Here is an 11170-nt window from a genome sequence, read left to right as displayed (position 1 = left end):
CAGGCGGTGGTGTATCTCTCACGTACAACTACAGTTTGTAAGCAGGAGATCTCTGCTGACCACAGCTTTGCCGTCAGGTTATGGGGAGGGAGGAGTACCCCATGTAGCATTCAGGCTGTACATGGCAGTGTATACCTAGGGATGACATATGAAATTACACTGGCATGTTCTTCTGTAATTGCAGTCTGGGGAGACCGCTCTCCACGTCGCAGCTCGGTATGGGCATGTGGATGTGGTTCAGTTTCTCTGTAGCATTGGATCCAATCCAAACTTTCAAGACAAGGTGAGTCATGGACACTGTCTGTTTTTCTTCAACAAATAAGGCTTTAGTATGTGTGATCAAAACTCTTAGTCTTGCCTTGCAGCCTCTGGCATGTTTGCATTTGAAAAAAATAACAGAATTATGGAGGTTGCAATACCTCTTAATAGATGAAGACTATGCAAAAAACAGTGTGTGTGAACCAACTACTGTTATAAAACAGTAGTTCTCTCGAAAATTAAAGCTTAAAGATGGAGAAAGTCAACATCACGAAGGTATGGGTGGTGGTGTGTGCTCTGTGAGTTCAGCTAAAGCTTTTTATTAGTTTTCGCCTTGACTTTAGCTTGTTTTTAGCCGTCATGGGACTTTCCTGAAGTGTCAAGCACTCATTTTTGAAAATGAGGAGGGCTCACAAGGGCTTCTTTAGAGCTCTGAACTCTTGTGAAAAAGCAGGAAAGAAAAGGCTTAATAGGAAAAAACATCCATTTGACCCAAATTTACTGTGTGTGTGAGTTCCACAAGCCTCCCCAAGTCCTGCATCCTCTAGGACTTCTTTATATCATTTAAGCAGCAGCAGGCCAAGGGATCACAGGATGTGCTGGTCAACTATTTCTTTTTCCTCAAATTTTTACAGAAACCTTGAATACAGTGTAAGTCCTCTAATATTATCAGTATCAATTGTCTCCTCATTGATATTTACCGGGTACAGAAAGGATATCCCATTTCTTAGAATTTGATAGAATGACTTTTTTGGTGGGTTTTAGTCCTCCCTGATTTTCAGCGGGATACTTTCAATAGCGTATTTTTGTAAAACATTTGAGTTTTTTAATGATGTTCCACATAACTGTTATTAAGTACAAGGAGATGGAAGGTGAATATTTTGAAGCTTCCTGGGTTCAAGCAAAAAGCAAAGTAGAACTTCAGTCACAACTGAACTCAAAAAGCCTACAGTTTCAAAGGCTTGTCATGATGCGCGTTTAAATGACTCGGGTTTCTAAGTACCCAAGTCACTGCCTACACTCCTAAATCATTAGGATGTGCTTTTTGAAGATGGTAAGCAGAGTGATCTGCCTCAAACTGCAAGTCTAGTGGGATTTGCATCTCCTTGGTGAGTGATCTGTTTTAAACACTGGGTTGGTCGCTCAGCGCACAGGATGTAGAAGTTGCTTATGAATGAGGATCAGTTTTCAAGTGAGAGAACCAAGTTAGTTAGCTTCAGGAGTATGGAAATATCTAAGCTAAGATTGCTGACACATAAGGTGTTGTCAGTAGATAGTTTTATGGTGAGAAATATGGACTCTCAGAATCCAGGTAATGATGAAAATCTAGTGCGTTACCGTAATCACTTGGTATGTCAGCAGGAGTTGTTCTCGCTTTGAGAATGTCAGCATTAGAAACTACAACATCTTGTTATAGGTCTTACTTAGTAGACTGTCTTTTTTCTTTCATGTCATCTTCCCGTCTTTCTAAGTTAAGCTGGGGAATTGTTTCTCCTGGCATTTGGTTCAGCTCTGTTGTTTTGTTTTTTTTATTTTCTGTGTTGATAGGAAGAAGAAACCCCACTGCATTGTGCTGCTTGGCACGGCTACTACTCTGTTGCAAAAGCACTCTGTGAAGCAGGTTGCAGTGTGAACATTAAAAACAAAGAAGGGGAGACTCCACTCCTGACAGCATCTGCTAGAGGTTACCATGATATTGTGGAATGCTTGGCAGAACATGGGGCTGACCTTGATGCAACAGACAAGGTTAGTTTGAGTTGCTTTTGGTCAGGAATTACATCCAGAGATCACAGGCGTCACAGAGCCATATCTCTGAATTGCTTCATTTGAATGCTGCAAGCCAGCATTGTTTCCATGACGTGGGTTTTCTGAGCAGTTCACACGGAGACTGTTGATGACTGCAATAGTCTTTAAAGTTGCCCACTGATTATTTTTCCACAATTGGGTTTTTACTGATTCATTATCACCTTATCAATTATCACCTTATGAGTAACACTCTATGAAAAATGGCAGGAACATTGGGTTCTGTAATTGGCAACAAACTATTAACTTAAGGAAAAAAAGATGGATTTACTGTTTGCCTTTGATTCTTATGGGTTGGATAAATGACACCTACTTCCAATAAGCTAAATTCTGACTATTTAAAAATAAAACTCTATTTGATTCAGAATCTGTTTTTGTCTTTCATGGTGTAATCCCAACAAATAAATTTTGCATTTCATTGCTTGTACTTTTGGTATGCTTGTCCTTTTAGCTACCTTTATTGCTGGTAGTTACTAAATAGTTATTACAGCAAGTTCACAAAAATGCTTTTGCTTCTAAAAGAATTAAATTATTTTTTCCAGTCACATTGTCTCTTTAAGTTGTTCCACAGGGAGAGAAAGCTCTGTCTCTAAAGTAACTGATCACTAAGCAGATTGCATGACTTTTGCATCACTAACTTCTGTCAGTAAACACTAGACTGATTTACAATATTCAGCCGGTTGTTACAGTTGGTCACTCTCGCACCTCCTAGGGAAGTCGTCAGCAGAGAATGTGTACTTGCATTTCATCCATTCCACTGCAAAGCCCAGTGGCTTAATAGAAGTTTGCTTTCATCCCATAGCTGATTTGTTCTGACAGATACTGTGCATCTCCCTGCCTCCACCCTCAAAATAAAAATAAAAACCATTGTGATTCTTGAGGCAAGGAGATGCATCCATTTACATTAAATGATTGTGACTTTGCAAAATGCTTTCATTTTTAGCATTATTAAATCTCACTTACAAGCTGTCTTGTGATTTCAGGACGGTCATATAGCCCTACACCTTGCTGTGAGAAGATGCCAAATAGAAGTAGTTAAAACTCTCATCAGTCAAGGATGTTTTGTAGATTTCCAAGACAGACATGGCAACACACCCTTGCATGTGGCCTGCAAAGATGGGAATGTTCCTATTGTGATGGCACTCTGCGAAGCAAGTTGTAATTTGGATGTCACTAATAAGGTAAATGGAATATGGGTACTGAACTACTTTGTTTAATAGCTCACCTATTGCATTAGATGACCTTTTCCAGGTCTCTGATATGAAAAATGTTTTTCCTTTTATTTTTTTTATCTCTGACAGTGGCCAAATGCAAAGCATTAAATGCCTCGCCTTGCAAATTTACCTAAGTTTGTTTCAGTTGAATAGATGATTAAAGATCCATGAAGAAAGAGCCCAAGTGAATGCAATCCTGATGCAAGCCAGGATGCTATTTGAGTTGAGGTTGAGGTGTAGGGTTTTGAGGAGCCGGGCATCTTTTCAGTTCCCAGTTGTCAGAAAGTTAGCTTTGCTTTCAAATACTCTTTCGTGAAGTAATTTTGTGAGTTTGCTCCTGAATGTAGGGTTGAAACAGGGGGAACAGTATTGAAAGCATGAAAATATGTGAAATAATAGTAAGAGGAGTTACAAGCAGAGAGTATGTGGTAGTGATATTTTTAACAGTAGCTCTGAACATGAAAGACCAGACGTTGATGTCATGAGGACCTGTTGTCTGTGGAGAGATTCAGGGGGAAAAGCAAAAATTGGGGAAGCAATATTTACAGCACTTTCCCTCTGTCACTGAAAGCAGAAATTCCTTCAGGCTGACTTCTTGTGTTCATCTTGGAAGGGGGAGACTGCAGATATGTAATTTTCAGTAATACTTGGATTGAAATGGAATCCAGAGCTTTAAAGGTTAAGGACTTAATGTTGTTTAACTGGTTCATATTTAGTTAAGCAAAATGCAATTAAATTTACTGGGAATTAGAAAGACATTCTCAAATACAGCCAAAAAACTCTAAAGGATTCCTCCACAGTGGCGGGGGATTTAGCTATAAAATCATTTCCCATTTTTTAAGTAGTCAATCTAGCCTTTGTTTTTAATTGAGCTTTAAGCAGTTGTGCTTAAGGTGTAACCAAAAGTACTTTTTCTTACAGTTTTGCAAGACCTTTGCTGTGTATCAGTATGTATAATTGTACAATATGTTTGATTATTAGTCATAAAATTTGGAGTTAAGTTCTTTGACTAACATCATGACACTTTTTTCCCCATGTTAGTATGGAAGAACACCTTTACATCTGGCAGCAAACAATGGCATTCTTGATGTTGTCCGGTTCCTGTGTCTTACTGGTGCCAACGTAGAAGCTTTAACCTCTGTAAGTATTGAGAGATACTGTTACGCTTCGTGCTTGTTTTATGTATTATAGTAGGAAACGAATTCATCTCTTAGAGAGGGTGGGAGGGGGGAAAGGACAATGGTCTATAATTACATTTTGAAATTAAAAAAAAAAAATTAGGCTGTTGTATGTGCACAGCTTGAAAAGCATTCTCTGTTGTCCACTTGTTCCCTTCTTACAAGTGAATTTGAAACTGACTAAGGGTACAGCACAGCTACCACTTCATCTACACCTAAGAATTTCTTTGCCTAAGAATTACTTGTAACATTGTGTTTTCTGTAAGCACAGTGGGCCGCTATCATTAAGATGTACATCATTTCACATCATGTACTGTTACCGTACAAATGTATTCTATAGATCTTAAATATTTTTCTTGTTTTCAGGGGATTAAAAAGTTTTATTTTCATGGTGGGAGATGTGTGGATGCATGGATGAGTGAACTAGCATGCAGCTATCCTTGTAAAACAAATCATTTATGTCAGATCAGTCAGCACCACTGCTTCCAATTAGCACCACTGAAGGTATTTTTCATTCTCACTAAGGTGAGAAACGTCCTCCTAGCTGACATATCCACACCAGGAATGAAGCGTCCTTTATCATGCACACCTCATACACACATGATACATTATAGGCGTCATACACACCATTACATGTGTTTTGAACAAACTAACTTTTATTTTCAGATGCATTGGATCGGTTTACATTGCTGCTTGCCCTAACCAATGCATTCTGCTCAGAAATAACTATTGCTCTGTATATTGAAATCATGTTGTGATTAGATTTGGTGTTGAGTCAAAGTTCTTTTCCTTACGAAGTATCCCTGAGGTGGCTGAAATGGACGGAAAAAGCATAAAACTTCTATTTCATTTGCTTTACCCATTTGGTAGAAAATACAAATGTTTTTGTTGTTTTCCTGCACATTTAGCACTGTGGTTTATTCCTCTAAGTGTGTATGTCATGTGGCAGGAGGAAGCCTTCAAAAACCAGGCATTAAAACCAATGAACTTGGAATTGTGGCTTAAACAAATTTAGCATCTAAAAATGACTTTTTGATAACTACTAGATTGTAGATTGTCATGTCCCCTATTAATCAATAATAATGAAATGTGCATGCAGTGGACTTTGTGGGGTGTTTACAGATTTTCCTTTGTCACCTGTTTTTGTCCCTTTTTTCTTTTTTTTTTTTTTTCCCCTTCCTATGTCCCATTGTGTATCTGTATTTTCACTACTACATACTGTAGAGTTAAGATATAACAAAAACGTGATGGGGGAATTCTTAAGCTGTATCACTTCATTTATGTCATGATGGCTGTGTTGGTATAATTGCCAGTGTGGACCCTGTCCTTCCAACATAAAAGTACTTTTTATCTCTTTAGTTTAGATCAGTTTGAAGGAGATAACAAAGTAAATCGTGCTGATACTAAATCTGGCAGACTGAATATGCATAACTATCCATTATTCCAGCAGTATTGTGGCAGAGAGAAGGGAAAAGGAGGAGAGGAAGGGATGAAGTGCCTGTGGTGATGTTAACAGCATTTCAGTTTTGCATTAGTTTGCTAGGTGGATGTTAAACTGTTCTGAAAAGTCTTACTAACTGCTCTTTCTGAGCCAGTGCAGTAGAATTAATTACCTTTTTCTTCTCTCAGAATGCCATTTCTGAGGAGATAACTTTTTCAGCACTGTTCAGTAACTGGGCTGCAGTATGATTTCCCTGCCTCCTCCCCAGGCTAAAGCCCATTTTCGGACTAGTTTGATTTCAAATTTGATTGCATGAGTGTTGTTAAGTGACCTTAGAAAACCTCATGCTCCTGGAGTATACAATCATTTCCAATGTTTGAATATCCCCAAAAAAATTCTGTTGTGCTCACATGCTAGCTGGCACCATGTTCTTGGCTTCTCCTCACGGAAGTTTCTAAAATTGTACCAAGTTCAAAATTGTCAGATTGCTTAAAAACTTTGAATGATGATGCTTGCAAATGGCCAGTTAAACTCAGGACCAGCTCTTGCAGGCATAGCTGTCTGATTTGCAACAAAGGAGCTAGTCAGTAATTGTGATGAAATATTACCACCAAGTGTGAAATACACTTTCATGGATCCTGTAACCAAGCCCTTTTCAGATGCCAGCTTTGCTTACACATTGCTATTCCAGTGTACAAATACCCTGTACTTTTCAAGAAAGTTTGAATAGGAAAATAATTCACTGAAACCCGTTTGCTATTTTGCTTGTGTATGTATTTTCTAATTCTTGTTGTGCTCTAGAGTTCATCCTGCAGTAGACATCCAGAGAATTAAACAGCCTCATCTTGTTAACAGTTTTGGACAAAAAAGGGAACTTTGTTCTGTTAATTTCTTTTTTATGGAAGCAAATGCTTTTTCCACCTGTTATCTCAATCACTAAATTGAGCTTCCAGATCTGAATCTAAATTTTCAACAGATGTGTGAAGTGAACTGCTAGCATCTGTCAATGTGAACATCTCAAAATGCTTTTTTGAGGTAAATGTGACCTAGAGTTCTTTCTGCTGTACTTGGTGCTTGTACCAATGCTCCAGGGTACCCTTCACCTACTCCACAGGCCTTTCTGCCTGTCGTGTTTACTGTGTGGTCTGATGACCATGGACTTCAAAAATGATGCTTGTCAGGCAATGCCCTTGCTAAGGCATTGCTCTGTAAGAGAAGGTGAGCCAAGAGTAAACAACAAGGCAAGCAGGGACAGTGTCCTCACCAACAAGGGCCCAGTCCCGCAGTACCCAAGCAAGGCAAGCAGAGCAGGTCCGGTGATGGCAATCAGCTTCAGCCAAGAGTCCGGGTCGCCAGACAAGTCTGTAACAATGAGGCAGGTCCGAGATAAGTCAAGGTCAGGCATTGGGCTCAGTGACCATGGTCAGCCAAGGGTCTAATGATTGCCAGGCAAGTCCGTAGTGAAAAGACAGGTTCAAGGTCAAACCCAGAAGTCACGGGCCGGGTCAGTGGGATACATGGCCATGCACAGGCCTATAGCTGTAGTGTGGCTCAGGTGAGGACCAAGGGCAAAAAGCCTCAGCCTAAGACCAACGCCTGAGTGAAAGGCAAAAGCTTCTGATGGGGCTTCTTTTCAGGTCGTCTTCCTTCACAGCAGTCTGAACCAAGATTAGACAGCTGATCTTGAGCTCAGGAACCTGTTAGGAAGTAGGGAGGGAGCTCTGGGTCATGACAGTGCCATCCCACTGCTACAGGTATGCTCGCTCTGTGCACACATCTGCTTAGACTTCTAGCAATTTGAAGCATTCCTGTTGCCGTTTTTCCAGTTTTGGGAGCAGTCACCTCCATCTCATTATAAACATGCTCACCGATCGGGCTCTGCCTGAGCCACTGCCATCCACACTCCTTGCCAAATACTCACCAGATGGTTATTTCCTTTGTGTTCGTGCCCAAATAACTGTGACTGAGCTAAACAAACGATATATCAAAGTACAGCTGTTGAGCCAAAGCCAGGGTTGAAGCCAGAACAAACCCCCATGGAGCAATGAGACACAGCAAGCAAGGGATTCAAGTTACCCAAGCCGTGCCATGGCAGTTGTGGCATACCTATCGAGATGTGTGGGACCTGCTCTGATTTAAAGGGACAATGCCCGTGCAGGGATCTGTCACTTCATAGGTGCTTGGTGCTGGAGTTCGCCAGGCCATCTCCAACCTTATGTTGCAACAGGAACATGCTGCGCTCTGGAAGAGTGCCGGGCCAGGCTATAGCGGTCCTGCTTTGGACTTAAGAGGAGGTCAAAGATGGGGGGATCCGGATAAAATTCACTGTTTAGGTTGGTGAAGGCAACATCCTGTTACCACAGGGATTCTCAGGACGGGGATCCAGGTTTCCTCTTTATTTGATGGTTTTGGATTCCTCTGGATGTGCCCAACACTGGAAACTCAGGAAGCACTAGAAGTACTGAAGCAGTTCTCCTGATGGCAAGCTAGCTGCCCAGCCACTAGAGCGCTCTTCCTCTCATACAGCAGGCACTCGGGATTTACTGGGATTGGGAGGGTAGGGTCAGCACAGACAAAGAGATCCTTCCCATTTGATAGATCTTCTCTAAGGAAAATTAATTTTAAAAAATACATTCAGGTGGTTCTTTACTGAAGTTGCAATTACATGTCAACTGGGGAGGGAATTTAAGGGTAAGGTACTGGTTCAAATTTAGTCAGTTCACGCCATCAACTACAATTTTGGCTGTTTCTTGCTAATGTTCTCTTCCTGTTCTGTCTGAATTATCTGAAGTTCTGGAGTACATGATAATTTTTATGGAAACCTGAAAATGGCTTCTGTAGGTGGACACTCAATTGTCGAAGATATTTATTTCATGTATAGGGATAATAATTACAGTAACCTCAGGAACTACTTAAGACAATGCAGGTTTCACATGAAAAGCTAGTAAAATCAAAGCTAGAAAGCCAAGAAAGAGATCTTAGTTTTCCAGTACTACTTCTTAATAATTGAAAGTTCTTATCTGAGAGACTGAAAGAAGCAAAGTGTTCATAAATTAGTTAATTCCTACCAAAACTTAAAACAACACAATAGCATTAATGTAGTTGTAAGAGTGAAAGTAGTGAGCAGTTTTTCTTTCAGCCTGTTTAATATTAAACTGCTGACCTGTGAAACATGGGTAATTAAATGGCAAGACCAGAATGCTGAAGGCAGCTTTGCTTCTCATTTTGAATTTGCTGATGCATTTTAAACCACATCCCTTAAAATGTTCTTACTTTCTGGAAACCTTCAGTGACTGATATGCTACTGTCATTCTTTATCCATTAGTAAACAAAATTCACCTGCTATTCACGTGAGTGAATATGCTGATGTGTCCCCTCTTTGTGAACTGTTTAAACTTTTAGATCTGTTCAGTATGTAATATCTAGAAATTGCTGTCATCCTCTAATTGGTGAGAAGAGGAATTCAGACGGGGAGTATTGGCATCGCTCTCAGGCTCTGAATTCAAAGTACCTTGTTACAGTGGCATCCAGATGCCTATTGAATGTGCCATTGTTCTGCATTGCACAATTTTTTTTTTTGGACAATTGAAAAAAAACAGGGATTCTGATGGGGGGTAATTGTTACTGGTTGGTTTTGGTGGTTTTTTGTTTGGTTTTTTTCTTCTCGCTATTTCATTTGTCTCTGACAGCAATTCTGTTACAGCCTTGAGCAGCTGAGCTATGTTGCATATGACATTTTTATTGTGAACAAAAGGAAGGAACTGCTGCTAATAATTTGTGTTTTTAACAGGATGGGAAAACAGCAGAAGATCTCGCCAGAGCAGAGCAGCATGAACATGTAGCCAGTCTGCTTGCAAGACTTAAAAAGGTTGGGAATGCATGAATTTTAACTGAGGTTTTTATGTTTTTCAGATACCAAGAAAAGTTTGACCATGGGAAATCATACAATAAGATATTCATCAAAGCCATTCTAAAAAGCTGTTGCAAAAATCCATACTGGAATGGTGTATCTTTTCCCCACCCCACCCCTCTTAATTTTTAATTTGAAATTATGCCCTCAGTTAAAGCTAGTATGTACATATTAAGAAAAATGGCTAAGCTCGTCTGCACCACTGATCTATTTTATCCTGTCTCTGACAATGCCTAGCAAAGCATTTAAGGTGTTTAGAAGAACCTGGAAAATAAACTATTAAGAATGAGCACATGCCACAAAATGACTTATTTTCCCACCATCACCATTTTAGTTAGATTAGGGTTATGAAGTATGAGGGGTTTGTGCCCCTTCTGGAAACTCTAATACCATGTGGAATTGTTGCATAAGTTCTCAGTGTCTTTTTTTAATTCTGCAGTTTCAATATCTCCAAATCCCCTGACAACTAGAACGCAAAGGTGATCTGGGCTTGCTTTAAGGCAGTAAGTCTCACACATCTGATACGCATTGATTATTCTGATAGGCAGCATTACTCATACCGTGAAGGTTCAGGGACCACTTGCCTGGAGATTCCAGGCAACACCCAGACCAATTAAAACAATCCTGTTTTAATTATGCTGATGGGTCTGTGAAAAACTGAAATAAATGACCATTTCAGAGTAGCAATAGAATATGATGGGTACGAGCCATTGCCGAGGTGGAAGTAGAATCATGTCCTTTAGTCCTGCCAGTAAATCTATACTTGCTAGGATTGTAAAATGTATCAGTGAAGATGTCAGAAAGTGCCAAAGTTCAGGCTTCCTTTGCAATGCTAGCTTTTGTAAACGTTTGACGTAACAGGATCCATTTTTGCATAGTTGTATCCCCACACTGAACCCTTTCCTGTTCCTGCATGCGGGTGGATAAATTTGTGTTTTAGTCATGATGTACATATAGGACTAATATGAATTGACCTAGAACAAAAGGGAGAAGATCAGCTAAATCTCTTCTGAAAGAGATGTTAGTAGCTGTAACTCTTCTTGATAGCAGAGTATACTTAATTATTGAAGGCCTGCCTATATATGGGAAAAATGTATGATAATTATCAAAGTATACTTTGCAACAGAGAATCTGATCGACTAAAATTAGTAAACTACATCAAACTACTGAAAATATTCTAGTACTACTCAAAATGGTCAATATCATCTAGTAGAGCATGTACCTGACACTTGCTTTATTATCATAGAATTATTTAGGTTGGAAAAGACCTTTAAGATCATCAAGTCCAACCGTTAACCTAGCACTGCCAAGTCCACCACTAAACCATGTCCACCGAAGCACCACATCTACAGGTCTTTTAAATATC

General features: G+C 39.8%; 1 protein-coding gene across 1 annotated transcript in view; it reads left to right on the top strand.

Moving 5' to 3' along the window:
- The window catches only part of DAPK1 (death associated protein kinase 1), a 54758-nt gene that overhangs the window by 29492 nt on the left and 14096 nt on the right, over nucleotides 1–11170 (top strand). The window contains exons 15-19 of the mRNA XM_009273252.1: nucleotides 185–283; nucleotides 1807–2004; nucleotides 3045–3242; nucleotides 4317–4415; nucleotides 9685–9762. Of these exons, the coding sequence (XP_009271527.1) occupies nucleotides 185–283; nucleotides 1807–2004; nucleotides 3045–3242; nucleotides 4317–4415; nucleotides 9685–9762 (672 nt within the window). The remainder of the gene's footprint in view (nucleotides 1–184; nucleotides 284–1806; nucleotides 2005–3044; nucleotides 3243–4316; nucleotides 4416–9684; nucleotides 9763–11170) is intronic.

This window comes from Aptenodytes forsteri, unplaced genomic scaffold, assembly GCF_000699145.1.
Source record: "Aptenodytes forsteri isolate BGI_AS27 unplaced genomic scaffold, ASM69914v1 Scaffold154, whole genome shotgun sequence".
Lineage (NCBI taxonomy): Eukaryota > Metazoa > Chordata > Aves > Sphenisciformes > Spheniscidae > Aptenodytes > Aptenodytes forsteri.
The sequence above is the reverse complement of the archived record's forward strand: the minus strand, read 5'-3'. Positions and strand labels throughout refer to the sequence as shown.